The following is a 17,508-nucleotide window of genomic DNA, read 5'->3' as shown; positions in this document are numbered from 1 at the left end:
ATTTGGGGCCACCATGGAAGGCTGCCCAAATAAATTATTGGACAAACCAAAATGTTCCTTTCTGTTTGAAGTTCTGTTGTTCAATTATTACATGTATCTCATACATGTACGTACTCATAGCAAGCTCATATGAACCTCCCTGAATGATGTGAAGCTTGTGCAAATGATGGAGAGGGTCAGGTTTGTGCCCCCAGGGGGGGGGGACTCCCGTATAAAATGGACGGGGGTGCTTGTTGTACCTTTTAGGGATTAAAAAGGCGGTTTTGGTACCTTTTAGGGTGTTCAGCCTCAAAAGGACCACAGAGGGAGCTTAAGCAGAACTTTTTAGAGTACGGAGCCAAAAAAATTATGGCGGGCATGAGACGTTTGATAATTAACGATTTTTTAATGTTGTCTTAAATTAAAACCCATAATTTGGTTCCTCTTAGAGGGATGCCACGCCCACAAGACAGGATCTTGGTACCTCTCAAAGTTTCCGATGTGCACCCCGTCCCTTTCACATGGGAGTCCTCCTCTCCCCCCCCACCCCCCTGGGTTTGAAAATCTGCAACAGCTTCGCTGGGCCAAATGAATGTCTGTCGCCTCGCCCACTCATTTGAAGTCTATTTGCCCACACATTATGTTAAATACTCAACCACACATTCGACTAGGAATTGAAGATTTTTTATGTTATGAGATCAAGCATTAAAAAAAATAGGCACACATTGCATACGTGTGGTAGTGCAGTAACTTGACACAGTGCTTTATTCCAGAACTGTCAACTGAGCTGCATTTTGTTTTCCAGAACGTAATATGTAAAATACTAAACCCACACAGATTGAAGGAAATAAATGGGAATCGAGAAACATTGACTTTGAGGCTGACATGAAGTTCAACTTCTTTTTCACAGCAAGTTTAGTTGTGTACTCTGAGCGTCGGACAGTTCCACGACAAAAGTTCGTTGAATTTTATCCCTGTCCCGCGGGTTAGTATCTGGATGGCCGACATTGTACAATATTGCATTGGCATGAGTCCGCCATTTTATCACTGCTAGATTTACATGTAGCTGACCACGTGGCTCTAGTTTCCAAATGTGAATAAATTAAAGTTTGGACCGAGACTGGCCTGGGGTAAATAATAAAATATTTAAAATATTTAATTATAAATTATCATGGAGAATTTGCATGAGCTGCTTGAGTGGTCAAGTGGACAGGAAAGTGGGCAGCAAATCCAGAGATAGGAAATTCAAGTTCGAGTTCGGGTGAGTAAAAAGAAAACTCTTGAGAAGTGTGAAAAGTCTGTGTGGGGTATTGTGGAGGGAGTGGGTGTAAGGGGTATTAGGAAGAGCCACCTGGAAGGTAAGGGGGAATATATCTGTGAAAGAAGGGTGGGGTAGCATAGAGATAATAGGGAAGATCAGGGAGGGGTAGGAGAGGTAGAATGGAAGAAAGGAATGAAACCCCTTAGAAAATCCAAGCCCCTGTTTTTTAACTACAGCCAAAAAAAAAAATCCCTTTTTTAGACAGTTGATAAAAATAAACCAGTTTGAAGAATTCTGGACTGGTTCAAAAATTCTGTACCAATTGGTTTAAAAATTTTGAACTGGTTCAAAAAAATTAAAACAGAGGTCAAAATTGAACTACAACACACACAACTTCAAAATGGGCAAGTCATTGATAGTGCACGTGAGTTAACTTGATGTGTAAGCAAGTTAACTTAATCTGTGGGTGAATAGACTTTGAATGAGTGGGCAAGTTAACTTCATTGTGAGTTAACCAGTGGGTGACCGGATACCAGCCAAACCGGATTTCCAAAATTTTAAAACTGGAATGTTTGTTGAATGGAATGTGTCACCAATAGGCGTTTGTACATTATGATGGCATTTTTTCGAACATTTTAGTGAGGCCAAAGCATTAAGCCTTATTCGAGCATTTTAGTGACATTTTCCCCCCAAAAATTTTTTCAGAGAAAATAAAAATTTTGCGACAAAACCGACAAGAACAATCCTTAGAAGATTACATTGAAACATCACTTACCGGTATGTTACAACACAACAACAAAGACTAACTTTCCATGATATAAATATCAAATGCCGTATACATTGTTAACCTATCATACTACATTTGTGTTGTACATAATTATACGTCTTTGTGAAGATGAGCCTTCATTTTTCTTAATGTTAAAATTTATAACATTCAAATTTCACTGACAGCCTTATCAGCCTATGTATACTGAGCATTAACTGAGCATTTCAGTAACTTTTTGGGGAGACCAAGCATTTTAGTGGGGAAGAAGGAGCATTAAAATGGAGCATTTTAGTGGCAAAGTAAAAGCATAATGTACAAAAGCCTAGTCACCAACCTATTAACCGATTGAATCGTGAAACGCCCCCAAACTCCCCCTCCCCCCCCCCCCCCCTCCAGGGATGTAGCTAAGAATAATTTCATCCGGTTAAAGGTTGCTTTGAGGCGGTAGGTTCATGCTCTGAGCATCAAAGGGAACTGGTAACAAGATGGTTTCCAGTGTCTTGCAACAAGCGGCATTCTTCAAGATGGAGAATACTGGGGATGAGAAGACACGCACAAGAGTACTTAAAACACTTTTTCCATTCATTCGCAATTTCATTTCCAGCATCAATGATTCTAGTGATCAATCCGTATACTAACAGATATTCAATTTTTTGGTCAACATATCAAATGTAGAATGTAGAGAATGCAATTTGCAATCTTCTCATTCACTTCGATCGACAGCAGCCGGCACTTAGTGACCTCCCTGCCCTCCCTCCCCCCCACTAATTGACAAGTAAAATCGCCAGGCATTAGACAAAGTAATATCTACTACTGGTAAGTCTCACTCCCAGGGGTCAATGGTTCAATGGATTAAATTAAAGGGAACCACCTCTGAACCACACCCCCCCACCCCCCCCCCCCCCTTCCCGGATGAGTAAAATTGTCTGGCGTTACACACAGCAGTTTCTATGACGTCTCACTCCCAGGGGTCAGTGGGTTAAATCATTTGACACCTTTTCACTGCTGCAGAGCTCTCAAGTCTCACACATTTCGATGCAATCTCACGCTCTCACACCGACAAGACCATTTCTCACGCATTGGCACTTTTCTCTAAGGTAACTCTAAGGTAACTCTAAGGTAACTCTTACAGAAGTGCTCATGAATTTTGAATTCATTCCTCCAATGGCAGTGAACTTCGGCGAATCTTCAATCTGTTCGTGTGCGACCAATTTTCTTGTTTCTTCAGGACTTTCACCCATTAACCCTTTGACGTCCAAACTGGCCTAACCCGGCCAGACTTAGTATTTTACTCTGTCTAACGCCAGACGATTTTACTCGTCAATGGGAAACCCCTGGCAGGCTAACCATAATAACATGGGCTCTCTTACCAAGCAGCATGAAAGAAACAAAATGGCAGACTCGACGGCCCATTTCCAGCGATCTGAGAAGTGCAAATGTCAAAAATTTTCTGGGGCAGCATGCCCCATGAGCCCCCTACAATTGTTTGCCGCCTCCAGTACAAGAAACACAGGCCATTTGCGCCTTTGGCGTAATCTCCAGCATAAGCATCTCAAGCCTTGGAAACTTTAAGACTTGAGAGCTCTGCTGCTGTATGTTCAGATACAGATATTATCCTGTGGTAACCCCCTCGACCCTTCCTCCACGTATGGGCAGCAAACACCAAAAAGCACAATAGGTGCAAAAAAAGGTATAACTTCTTCCTTACCCTTCTTTCTCTAAATCCTTTCTTTCCCTTCTTTTTTCTTCCATCAGCCTCAACATCACTCTGTTCTTCATGTTCATCGTTCGTTTTATCAATACTATTCATACCATCATCATCAATCGAGGGGTGTGGACTGTCCGCTTTAGCTTTACTGAGTTTTTGATACAAGCAATAACTTGAGCCGATCAGCCCGACAGATGAACCAATGATAGCAGCCACTAACCGCTTTTGACGGCGATTAAAAGCCTCTCGATCAAAGTCTTGCCCCTCTGTATGGTTTCCTGCATTCACACTTGCAAATCGCGCTGATCGAACGCAAAAGCGAAGCCACCATGACAATATTGACCCATGGTAATCGTTGTAAATTGTCATACTTTCCGTCACGAATCTTCGAAAAACTGCACCTCTAGACATCCCCTTGAACTTAACGGTGAATGAATCAGATCCTTTTTCTTATTGATAACTCTGAGAATTTTAAACACCTGTAGGAAAATGCGCAAAAAACACAAACAGATGAAACAACCATTGAAAAAACATGACAACCAATATGGCTGCGCATAAGAGCGTGGGTCAATAATTAATATGACACTTAATTTAATGTAAGGAATACATACCTCGCTCCAATAAAAGGGATTTGACAAGTGAAAAAGTCTGACTGTTCTTTTTCCCTTTGCAAACTAATTTCAATATTTTTGCTCATCTTAACCGCTTTCGAACGAAATAAATGTCGAAGAATGAGAGACAGCTGGTTTAATACGTGTCCCCACCAGGGAGGGCTGAAGAACGAATGCGTTTTAAAAATTTGATGAATAAGTCTTTTCTTCGGGTGTCTTCCCTATATTTAAGTTGTAACGTTTATAAAATTCAATAAAAACGATTTATTTTGAAAAATAGAGGTTGATTGCCCAGAAACACTTGTGGTGGTCTTTTGGCAGCTTACCACCCCTCCCCTCAAAGCATATCTCAATCATGGCCGCTTGGAGCTTTCGATCAGTTTGTCAAGCTCTTGTCAACTTTTCTTGTCACAAGGTAATCCCTTTTCATGTTTTTAAACATGTACAAATATGTTTCAGATGTCTTATTTCAAGTTATTTCCTTGAGAAAAGGAAATCAGAGATATAAGGATACTTTGAATGCAAATTTTAATATGTTGACAGTTTCAACGGACTTAGCGATCGATGGTGCATGTTTCAATGAAATCTCAAAGTGTAGCCACATCTTCCTGTTTAAAAATTTGTTTTTATTCCTAGGGCGTCCACCAAGAGCGCAGAATCTTAAAAAAACTATCAGAGCGTTGGATTTCTGTCTCCACCAGACACAGAAGTGGTAAGACTTTACGCCTTATTGTTGATGACCATGATATCGTTGGTCATGATCAATCTCGGATCAGAAGCTGTGTATAGAATTTGGAAGCTTACGTTGGTAACTCTTCTTACTAAGATTAAGCTTCACTTCTTAGCTTGTCTTTTAGCCTTGTATTTGTCAATCCTTGACTGGCATAACACTATTGAAAATTTACTCGAGGTTAAAATTACCTCTAGCGGTGCATTATTGTGGTAAGATTGCTTTAGTAATTTTCTTTAGTTGAAAATTCTATAATAATAAATTCGAAAAGCATATTTTCGTTAAATGTGAATAGATTAGCTCAACTTTTTGCTTACAGTATACCAGTTAGCACTTGTTTGGGTGAGCTTCAATATTGATTTTTAAAATAATTTTTCTTTCAGCCAGAAAATTGGAAACATTAGAACTTGATATCTCAGCTTAAGCCCTGGGCAAACCGTTTCAACATTTGCTTCAATGTCTGTTTGATTTTGTTGAACGATATTGACTGCTGGGGTGGGCAAATGGTTTCAAGATATCGTCATCAAATCTTCACAAGAGTCCTGGCATACATTCCAACCCCATCTGATGGAAAATAGGGAGTATCTTTTAGCACCAAAGACACTCACACGAGCGCCTAAGGCACAAGCCTGTAGAGGGTTCTGGGGTTCCCCCCCGCCACCCCCAATAAGAAATTTTGCAAATGTAGTTTCTCTCAAGTGGCATTTTGTGCATTTTTCACATCATTGTTGTGGTATTCTATAAGTTCTTTATTCTTATCACAGATATCTTGTCCGAGGTTCTAGGAGGTACTACTATGGAATAAGACTGCTGACCTTATGAGTCTGCACAACACAGGGTGTTCAATGGAGACACTGGGCTAGAGATTATAGGATAAGAAAGTGTAATATGTAATGTTTCACATTCAGATCGCAAGAAAATACTTAAGATAAGCAGTATTTTCCTTGTTTTCAGAATTTTTATGATAAATCGGGAGAATCTGATTAAAAATTGGGAGTGCGGGAGGCAACACATCAAACAGGGAGGGTTGGAATGTCTGGCCTGGTATTCAGTCCCAGGCTATAGCCACGGTTATTACTATGGCTATGGACATGAACATGGACACATCATTGAGAGACTGATTATTGGACATGTGCATGCTGGTTGTTGAAGCAAAGTTTAAATGCTTTTAAACTCATTCAACATCAATTCAACCTCGATTCAACGTAATGGAAGGGAGTGTGTGTGGGGCAGGGGAAGAGCAAACAGTTTCAATATCACTGTTATCGAACAGATGTTGAAGCAAATGTTAACGCAGTTTGCCCGGGCCTTTACAATAATGGCATGAATATCTCCCTTACTGCATTGATGGCATTAAACTGCTACTATGACCAAAAATCAATTCTACGTTTTCTTTGTATTTCAAAACTATGCTAACTGAACACTAACTGGCCAAAGTTTTAAGCCTTCATTTCAGAAAGACACCTGTTCATTTTGACCGGAATTTTTCTATTTAATGGTCCACCCATTAATAACTTTAAAAATCTTGAGAGAGCTGGATCGAGGATAAGATGAGGTCAAAGACTCACAGTTAGTTTAAAAATGCAATGTGTGTGCACACGCCTAAATTAATATTTAGAACAGACTGAAGTCTTGCCAAAATTTAAGATTCCAGTTATAGATACTGTTATTTTTTCTTCTTGATAACTCTCTGCAGAAGGCAAAATAATAATAAATGATTAGAAGCGCAAGCAGGCAGAATATAACCCTGCTTTCATAAATATATTTTAGGCAAAGTGAAAACCAAGCCAATGCAGTGGTTTTGCCTGGAATATTTGGGGGACTCCAAGGAGGTTTGCAAGGACATTGCCATATGCTTTGGCTTGAGTTGTGTTTTCACTTACGTGCTTCTTTTCCCTCCCTGGCATATTTTGGTTTTAGTATACAATCTACACAAATGTTTTTTTCTCAGTGATGCGTTGACAGGTGCTTGGGAGGTGAACTGTGGCTCAGTTGCCACTGTGACCTCCTTGCTTCTGAGGAGAGTGCTGCCTCCTCTCTTGCTACCTTTTCGGCACCAATAAATCAGCATAGTGTTTTAAAGGGAATTTGAAGGTAAATAGTCAACACTGTACATGTACCAGTAATGCTCTGCAGTTTTTCAAAGTCTACAGGTCACTAAATTCTCTGCTTTGCCATGTACAGGTGGGCATCTATTTTAAGGTTTTGACCAACGACATGTGCCCATCAAAACATTACTTTGCCTTTCATCATTATTTTGTCACCGTTTTCAAATCTTTTAAGTGCATGTTACAGGTGCCGAAAAGTGTGGTTTTCCTGTTATTTCCGTGTCTCTGCCATCCTTACAGGAAATATGTGAATTCACTCAGCAACCACTCAGTCACGCAGTGAACGACTTCCTTGCCCAAAAAAAAAAACTTTAAAAGGCATCATGTCCTTATAAGGGAATCTAAAGGACTTGAATCTGGTTTCAATACTGATTGTGCTATGTACTTTATTTTGACTGGTCTCTCAATAATAATGCTAGGTTGTGCGCAGGTGTCCAACTACATATCTTGAGTCATTGACATGTCACCTTTCTGTTATTTGTAAGATTTAAGATAACAATGTGCTCATCTAACTACTCCTCCACTTTACATCCTTAATTAATTTTTGTCTTCTTTTGAATTTTAGACCTTTCAGAGTATGTGACAGTTGCTTTCAAGTGTGGTTTTCCTGTTGTTACCATACCTCTACCATCGAGACGAGAAAAATGTGAATTCACTCTACAGCCACTGAGTCATACGGTGAAAGATTTCCTTCAAGATCTACAGACAGAAGATAAAGGCATTGAAAGAGCCAGTGTTTACACCGAAGATGGTTCCAGAATCTCGGGAAGCACTGGCATAGATGTTTTACTGCAATCCAATTTTAAGTTGGTGTTAAACGATGACTCATATTTTGTGTCAGTTCCAGATGAGAGTAAGTTATTTTGAAAATTTTAATTTATTGTTACTATCATCAAAGTATCACTTAACTTTAAAACTCTGTTTTCCAATCATTTGCTTGTTCAAATTTTGCTGAACTTGGAAGTTTGTTTATTTCAAGGCTTGAAAATTAGTATATGTTTTTACACTGTAGTAAGAAACTATTGGCTCCTCTGTAATTTATTAACATTTAAACACCTTCTTAGCTTCCTTGCCATTCAACAACAACATATGATTGTCTATTCAAAGAATCTCTCAAAACTTTGCTGCCATTAATTTGCTTATAGGTAAACCTCCCATGGATGACATGAGATCAGTTGCACACATCAAAACTATGGTTCATCAGCTGTATAGTGCAATGAATATTAAACAGCATCAGGTACAGAAAGCAAAAACAAAGAAACTATTATTGTGAACTTAATTAATGCTTTAATCCAGCGGTGACGCATGGGATATAGTTGCACAGTAACTGAGATTGAAGTGCAAGACTTTCTCAATTTGCATTTAATTCTTCATAACTCACATGCTTCATGTTTTCCTGTGCATTTTCTTCAAAACAAGCGAAAGGTCAAGTTTACTTTCATACCTTTCACCTGAGGCTAGTTTAACCGCCAAGCTGTGACAAGTCTCCTTTAGCTAATTGGAAGGTCGTAGTTTGGGGTCCTTCAAAGGAGCACTTGTGTTTTTTGCTATTAACCCTGAGTCACCATTGTGGAAAATCCATTCACCCAGTCTATTTTGTAAACCATTTACCAGTATTGGTGAAAATTTAAAATTTAAAATTCTTTGGCACAAATCCAAGAGAAGGTTGGGAATTGATTTTGGAATGGATACAGGCCACAAGCAATGATAAGGGGGTGCTCATAAAGTACTTAAGAAGGAGAGCATTGGAACCGGAGAAGGTGGGAGTCTGAGATGGGGGCAAACTTTGGGAGACAGAATTCTTATTAGCAGCTAGGAGGAAAGGTAGTCACAATATTAGGAGGACAGAAGAGCGAAGAGTGGAAAGAGAAAGACAGATCCATTCACAAAGTGTTCGCTTAACCCTCTCAACCTAACCATCCCTTGTATCTAGGAATGTAGCAAAATAACATTATTGTCACAAATGACGCCCATAATTCTGCTCTTCAAGTAAATATACACAGTTACGAAAGTTCCCAACTTTTATGTACTGCTGTCATTGTAAGTACATAGTTGACGCTTATACTTCAAGGTCTTTTTTAGTTCATTATTTGCAGTTCTGAAGGTAAATGAAGTGGAAGAGTGAAAAATAGCAAAGTGAGAATTCAAAGAAAAAGAGTATATGAACTACTGGAAGGAAGAAAGGAGTGCTAACGTTTATCCCATTCCCTTCTAAACGTGATGTTCATAAATTCTACTCTAGCACCAGACGATTATACTAGTCAAGGGGGCAGGTTTCAAAGGGTTAAACTGAACTTCCACTATGTACTTCATCGACGATGAATAAATTTCAGAAGCACTTACCAGTATAATTATTGTTTTCAAGTTACCCAGGCACTGTCATCTTGAATAGATCATTTGATAATGCAGTTCTAGAGTTTTGATTGGCTTAGGGTGCCATTATATCATGGTTTACAAGTAAATTATCAGTAAATGTATGCATCAGTTTTTTTGAAATAAAGTAGGGAAGATTTATCCATAAGTTGTGGGTGTTTTTAATAAAACAATAATTGTTATGCCACTCATGCTTGTTGGATACGAGATGATTATAGCCAACTCAGTGCTACACACCTCATTGGCTATCTATCATCTTGTATCCAACAGATGCTCTTGGAATATGACTGTTAATTGTGACCTGTTACAGTTGCCTTAATGTTAAATATTATACAAAAGGTCTTTGTGTCAAAACAATAGGGCAAACATTTATTTATTTATTTATTTATTTATTTATTTATTTGTAACATGTCACAATTCTTCAAGGTTTGGGCACCCAGGACATTTCAAAGTGAAAATAAGGAAACACTGTGGTGAGTTAATCTTATGAGTTTCTCTTGTTGTAACTTTTGTTTTGGTTTTCAAGCTAGAGAAAGAACGCTGTTTAATGAAAGAGCTGGAAAAGTTGCAGTTGGAACTCAAACCCTTAGAAGACCTCAAAGCAGACATTGAAAGCAAATCAGCGAAGAGAACCACAGCTGTTGTGTGGGGAGGACTGGCCTTCATGTCACTGCAATTTGGTCTACTAGCACGTCTGACATGGTGGGAGTATTCATGGGATATTATGGAACCTGTAACTTACTTTGTGGGATATGGTACAGCCATGGTTGCATATACTTACTTCGTTCTTACACGGCAGGTGAGTAGTGATTGAAGGAAGCCACCATCAATGTGGCCCGGTGTCACAGAGGATTTGGACCCCCCCCCCCCCCCCGTCCAGATCCGCTAACGGAAATGGACCCCTTTTGCGGATTTGTACCCCCCTGAAAATAAGCGATTAAGATAATAAAATTCCTCTGCAAATTGTTTTTAGTTGTAAGAAACGTTTACGTAATTTGCTTTATCTTCCTTATTGAAAATTAATACGAGAATTCTTGATTGGAAAAGTTTGGTCACAAAAAAGGGAAAATTCTTCTGAAGCATTGTAGTCAAGTAAACTTCTAGCAATGCGTTTTCCGTCCGAGTGATGTAATTGTTATTTCAAAAAGTAGCACCTCTTTTGTGAAAGCGCCGCCCATTCAAACTATCAAATGGAAGAAAAAGAACTGTGAAAAATGCAACGCTTTAGGAAAGGCCATAGCGTGTGCTTCAAACAACCTTAGGTGAAGCTTATGTCTGACTTTGCTTTTCTCCTTATTAAAAAACTCGATAATTCAGTGAGTTCCTAGTGCGTGAGTTAAGCTTCTGTCAGACCGGAGTTAAGTTCGCATCTACTTTACAAAATGCCGCCGCGAATGCCTTAAACAATCTTTACTGAAAAATTAACTGATGTGGGCTTTTTCTCAGAGATTTTTGCTTTATGGTATCGGTCAGTTTTCCTAATCCAGAATATAACTCTACCTCGATAAACAGTTCAATAAGCTGTAATGGGGGGTCCAAATTCGCTAGGACACCGGGTTCGATTCCCAGACTCGACGTCATATGTGGGTTGAGTTTGTTGCTTCTCCAAACCAACATTTTACTTGATTTGCGTTAATTGTTAATTTCAGTTTACAATGTCCCCAATAGACCATATTCGTATTCTCAGTATTGGACTGGAACTAGCTTGCAATGGAGGCTAATGCGGGGGAATATATTAAAAAGTATTTGCATTTGAAAAGATTCCCCCGCATTAGCCTCCATTGCAAGCTAGTTCCAGTCCAATACCGAGAATCATGCGAATATGGTCTATTAGTGCTCCAGCGCTAAAACGACTAGACACTTAAATAAAGTACCTTTCCTTTCCAGAGTTTGAACTCACGACTACCAGCATGAAAGTCACGTGCACTCTCAACTGATCCAATCCCCCAAAAATGGTGCAAATCGGGATAAAACAAGGCCCCAAATAAGGTTGCCACATAATTTCCACTCTAACTGTGGCTGTGGCTATGATTTTACAAATTGGCTAAAACCAATCCAACCTAACCCAATTCATTTCTTCGTTCCTTCCTTTCTTCCTTCATTCACTCATTCATATCAAGACATGCATTAACTGAAGAAAAATTGGTCTTATTTTGCAGGAATTTATGTACAATGACGCTCGCGACCGGCAGTTTCTAATGTTTTTCCACAAACTTTCCGGAAGGAAGACGTTAGATGTGAAAAGATACAACGAGATCAGGGATTCCGTCGCTAAAATTGAAGGCGATTTGAAAGTTCTTCGTAGTCCGCTGTTTCTGCATCTTCCAAAATCTGCCAAAAGTGATAACAAAGAAGATGAGCAATGAACAGTCAAATTTGCGAAGCTCTCGTGGAGCAATCGACAAACTCTTAGGTGAAAATTTTAATCGAAACTCTCATTGGAGTCTAAGTAGTCTATCAGCTTACTTCGACTATACGTCGGCCTTTTTTAATTGTATTGTTTCATTAGTTGTTATGGGATGCCCAAGGGCAAATACATATTAATTTGCCTCTTGAGCATCCCATAATATCTAGAATTCAAAATGGCTGCCGAAACGTCGAAGTAGTCTCTATCGATTTTCCCACAAAGGGAGGAGACAAAGTCGCTGAAAAGTTGGGATTCCTGTGATGCGTGGCACAGTAAAGAAAAGGGAAAGCAAGGAAGAATTGCTATTAGGAAGTTTAAGCACCCCTACCGTTAAGCAAAACGTCACTTCAAAATAGATTTTTTTCGCTACGGTAAGTCTTTCGCTACGAGGAAGATGGAGTCCTTTTGGCTGTCGAAACCAAGACCTTTCGTAATTTAGTGCTTGGCACATTTGACTAAAGAAAAGAAATGTTCCAAACTTGTATTTCCTGGATATTTTGAGATGGCGTTCTGTGTACCGGTACTCCTCCCTATTTTCTCTCGAACACTGTTAAAACCATATTTGACGTTTGATTGAAACTATCCCTTTCTTTCTTGGTAGTCTTAGTTAAACAAAAGTTGTACTGAAAAGTGAAGCGAAACGAGAAAAAGTGGTCCAAAGGGGATCAAAGGTTTTAATTTAATTTAATTTTTTTAATGTTAAAAGATCGGCTTTCCAGAACAAGCGGTAGACCGTTTCACAAATGGCTTTTCGGGCCCGAAAAATTTTCGGAACTTTTGATAAACGGGCCCTGTTCCGAGTTCATGTCAGCCTCCTCTTCGAAGCGAGTCTAATTGCGACGTTTTTGTGGTGGTAATTAGTTCCACTTTACATATGAATGAAAACTAATTTTCGTAAGAAAAACTTAGCACTTTGACTCGCTTTGAAGAGGAGGCAGACATGATCTCGGAAATGGCCTATTGAGTTGGTCGAATTGTTATTTTTTTAAGGTAACTTCTTATTGGTGTTATTATGTATAAAATGTTTTATTTTTATTATTCTATTCAAAACTTTCAACTATATTTCGGCCAAGCAATTCGGTAGTTGATTTGTGGTTGGTTGCGCCGGATTATGTGATTACTGGTTAGATGTTGGAAAATCTTTACATCTATCTCTAGGCCGTTTCGTCGATTTGAACGAGAACGCCAAAAACGAAGAAAAAAACGCAAGCGAAATAAGGAAAAACAATGGCTCTCCAATTTCACAATTAAGTCATATTTCGTTGTTGTCGACTTGTCAAACTTAAGGTTTAATTTGTTGAGAACCATAGCATTCGACTTCACTGAATTTCTCATTTTCCAGACCTAGTGTCAAAATTGTTTGCCTGGCAAGTTGCATTCCTAGAGAGCTAGCACCCATTTCCCAATCGGAGGAATTTGCAATTATTGCCAAATTATTCCTGCGAATACGCGGTTTTATTTTTTTTCTGGTGATGTTCCGGCTCGTTCTCGTCTTCGTCGTTGTGGCTTAGGGTCGCCTGCATTAGAATGGAAAAATGGCACTGACCGTGAACGAAAGGAAAATGTCCTCACTGGGCTATTTCCGAGTTGCTGTTTGTGTCGGTTTCGAAGTGAGTCTTGGTGCTCAACTATTGTAAGGGAAGTAAGTTTGATTTGCAAAAGAATATGCAATTCATTTCCATTTGAATGCTCAACTGTTGTAAGGTAATTGAGTTTGATTTGCATAAGAATACGCAATTCATCATTTCCAGTTGAAATGTTGTGCACCAGGACTCTCTTTGAAACTGAGGCATGCAGCAACTCGGAAATGGGTGAACAATTACAAAAATGGGTGAACAATTACAAGAACAATTGGGTGAACAATTACAAGAGTGATAAGGAGCTACGTTTGTGTAAAATGCTTTGAGTCACGTGCAATTAATGAATTGTAGTTCGTACAGAAATTTGGGAGAAACAACAAAGAGAACTGAAGAGGAACTTGTTTTTCTTTTAATGAGCAGCTGTAGTTGAGAGTGTTGGAGAAAAACAGGTGTTTCCAAAAGAGTCAAAAACACGAATAAGTAAGAAGGGAGGATGTTGATCAATAGGCCATTTTCGAAATATCAAATATCCAGCTTGATAGTAAAGGACAAAAACAATAGAAACACGTTGGAATGAATGTGAAAAATATTTGCATATCATCCATTTTTCTTTTATTTGTCTTTGTCCTGTAAACCTCTCTTTCAAGCTGAATTTTGATCTATCGAAGAATGCCTATTCGTACAATCCATTTCTTGAAGGCTGGTATGGCAAATATTGCCATTTATTAAAAACTGGATCATTGGATAATGCAAGTTGAGAGTTTTGATTGATGATGATCGACAAACACGGCAAGCATACGCGTGATATTTTGGGCCTTTTTATTTTTATTGTAGTCTAGTTTTCTATATGTTGGGGGCGTTTTTAATAAAACAATTATTCCACTCGCACTTGTTGGATATGAGATGATTATATCGTTGGCTATCTATCATCTCATATCCAACAAGCGCGAGTGGAATAATTGTTAAATATAAATCTTACTCCTATCGGATAACAGCAACGAGGGAACATTTGTTTCGGAAAACGGACAAGACATGTTCTAAGTAAGTTCAGATACGTCGATCTCACAGCTGAGGGAAGCGGGAAACATTCAAGTCATTCAACAATGAAGTGTTCTGTGTTTTTGCAAATACCCATATTGTCATCGGGGCTGTCTAGTCTGAGTGAGTGAGTGAGCGAGCGAGTGGAAGATTTGTAGGGCTGCAGCGCGTGCATGAATTACAAAACTAATGTACGGTTCTCTTGAAGTTTGTTTGCGGCTTACTTCTCGCCTTTCTCCTTTCTTAATTATCAAGTTATTATCAAATTAACAGACATATTTAAATTCTTAAATGTCTTAAATAAAAAATCACTCTTTTCCCGTCCATGGATATCGCCATGCAAGCTCACATTCCAAAGACATTCTGTAGGTCAAATAAACAAGAAAAAAATTCACCAGTCAACCATAACATTTTTACTTTCAAACTGACCAGGTCAACTTTTCTCCCTGCATTGAAAAACCTTCAACAGTAATTTTCTCGCTACGGAAAGAAAAACAGTAGAAAACTATTTTCGTCTTTATCATTTCGATCGATCAGCAAAATTCCACAGACATTCTGCAGGTCAAATAAAAAAGAAAAAAAATTACCAGTCGACCAAAATATTTTTACTCTCAACCATCACCAGGTCAACTTCTCTGCCTGCGTTGAAAAGCATTCAAGAGCAATTTTCTCGCAACAGAAAGACAAACAGTGGAAAACTATTTTTAACTTTATCATTGCTATCGATCAGCAAAAAGGTAGATTTCATCAGCTCGTTTGTGTTGAAATTCGAACGGCGCTTTGCGCATAATAGAAATACGAGCTCTTCTGAATAAACGAAAGTTTTTCACATGTGTCTAAACCTTTTAGTCATCGAGTGGAAGTGTACGTTTCTTAACACTGCTTTAATTTTGCTTTTATCGATGGGATCTGACTGGTAAACATGTAGATAAAAAAGTCTGTGTCTGGTGATTTCACTGATCTGATAACCTCTTTCTTCTCTTGTACCTTATTTACACAATTTTTCGCTCCACTTTTGTTTTAAAAAATTATATCTTTATGAAAAATAGAGAAGCGGAAGCCGCCTGTGTGTTATAGGTGAGATGAAAAACAAAGCTGAGAAGCCCTTAAATCCTCATGTCATTTAACAGCCTAAAATCAACCGGAAAATAACTGGGTGAAACCGAGGCTTTCGGTGACTGAATCTGCAAAACAAATGTCCTCAAAATTGGAGAAAGTTCTCACGTAGCCTAAATAATATCAGCAGTGAAATAACACTATCTGGATCACGGCGGGCATAAATAATGAGACAATTGATCAATTACCACGCCAGAAATAAACAAAGAGAATTTGTTACTTAATCGATACGAAAAAATGATACGATATTTTGCGTTAAATTTGCCATTTCCTTGTTCAGCTAAAAATACACAAATGCACTCAAACGTTATTCCCTTGTAAACATCTAGCCGAGTTGACACTGCTAGCCAAATACAGCACCGATATCAAACACAACAAGACCAGGGGGTACCACGTGCACTACTCACATGTGCGCAACGCGTACCTATTTTTGTGTATTTGTCTCTTTACGGTGCTCTACCACAAAAATATTGATGACGCCGTAAAGAAACAGGTTTGACAAGTCGAAACTGGACGGAGTCATCCATTTCTTTGGATGAGCGGCAAATTTAATGAAAGTCCAGTCGAGGCGACTGGCAGCGGAGTTTTCGTCCTCTTCTCGACTTATCTAGGGAGATCAAAGGAGACTCTTCTCGCAGGAAAGGGGTAAAAAGATGTATCAGGGTGAGACTAATTTGTGGAACAGCAGACCTTAGAACCGCGGAACCTAGAGAAATGATTGTTTTTATTGAAATCCCTTGATAAAAACGATGGGAACGACATTAACATTTGTTTAATCTCGACTGTATCCGTCGATTATCGCGTCCCAGGTGCCATTCTAGCTGGGATCTGCCTCTTTGCACCACCTGTTTGCCAATTTTATCTGGTGGATTGCGTAGCAAGTCACAATAACAAATCTAGCAACTCATTTTACGACCTCAAAAGACGATCTCGCCTTAAAGCTCTCATTTTTTTCTTTTTTCCTGGACATGCAGGTCACGTGATGCTATTTCGCTGCCTGTTCATTGTCATCGTTTCTTTTATTGCATTCGTTTAGCGCATGGTTCAGTACTTTTACGCGGTTCCTTTTATAGTCTCGTATATTTCTAGGTTTCCTAATCTTTTTTGTGTTATTACTTGGGTCTGTTTAAGGTTTTATTGTCGAATTTACTGGTGAGATTGACTTCGGACGGTCATCGGCTCATTTGCCTCTTATGTTTGTATTCTGATTTCCTTTCGTTTTACGGCGTCTATTTGACTTCAGGAAAATTGCCAGTTATAACTTCGACTGGTTTTATCAATCGCTTGTGGTTACAGGGAGAATTTGGTGCGTGGTGGTTTTCCTGATCTTCCCTGAATTTGGTGGTTTTACCGTTTCCCTGATCTTGGCCATGGCCTTTGCACAGAATACACTTGAATCCTGAGCGTATACGTATATCCTACATTTATTTATCGCCGAGAAGAATCAACTTTTCCACAGAGGGTAAAACATGTAGCCGAACCAACGATACGTTCCTTCTTCCATTGATGTGAATACGGCAAGTCTTTCGTCGGAATGCCTTCGTAACGACAACAACGAAACATCACCGGAAGCAGGGAGCAGATTGTATTTAACGTTTCGCTCAATACAAAGGACTACATATCGACACAAACCCTTCAAAGGAAACAACTTCACTCACTGATGGGTTACCTAAAAATTCACAATAAATAATAAATAAAACAGCTTTAAAAAAAATAATATTGCATAATTCAGTGAAAATTATGCACAATAAAAGAAAAAAATAAAAAGATTGAGTAATAAAAAATAAATTGCAAGAATGTTTTAATATCCTTCCGGTATATTGTCACTCTT

The 17,508-nt window shown here is 38.8% G+C and overlaps 2 protein-coding genes across 2 annotated transcripts in view; one reads left to right on the top strand and one right to left on the bottom strand.

Moving 5' to 3' along the window:
- LOC138004482 (calcium uptake protein 1, mitochondrial-like) overlaps positions 1–4,566 on the bottom strand; it is a 26,289-nt gene extending 21,723 nt beyond the window's left edge. The window contains exons 1-2 of the mRNA XM_068851015.1: positions 4,326–4,566; positions 3,715–4,193 (exon numbers count right to left, since the gene is read on the bottom strand). Coding sequence (XP_068707116.1) covers positions 3,715–4,125 — 411 coding nt within the window. The 5' untranslated portion in view covers positions 4,126–4,193; positions 4,326–4,566. The remainder of the gene's footprint in view (positions 1–3,714; positions 4,194–4,325) is intronic.
- Positions 4,567–4,658: 92 nt separating this feature from the next.
- Positions 4,659–14,883, top strand: LOC138004502 (calcium uniporter protein, mitochondrial-like). Its single transcript, XM_068851035.1, has 6 exons — positions 4,659–4,740; positions 4,962–5,037; positions 7,729–8,016; positions 8,309–8,400; positions 10,063–10,335; positions 11,696–14,883. The coding sequence occupies exons 1-6, from the start codon at positions 4,681–4,683 to the stop codon at positions 11,900–11,902; spliced, it is 996 nt and encodes a 331-aa protein (XP_068707136.1). The 5' UTR covers positions 4,659–4,680; the 3' UTR covers positions 11,903–14,883.
- Positions 14,884–17,508: the final 2,625 nt, after the last annotated feature.

Source organism: Montipora foliosa, chromosome 1 (assembly GCF_036669935.1).
Source record: "Montipora foliosa isolate CH-2021 chromosome 1, ASM3666993v2, whole genome shotgun sequence".
Taxonomy (NCBI): domain Eukaryota; kingdom Metazoa; phylum Cnidaria; class Anthozoa; order Scleractinia; family Acroporidae; genus Montipora; species Montipora foliosa.
This window is presented reverse-complemented; position numbering and strand designations above follow the sequence as displayed.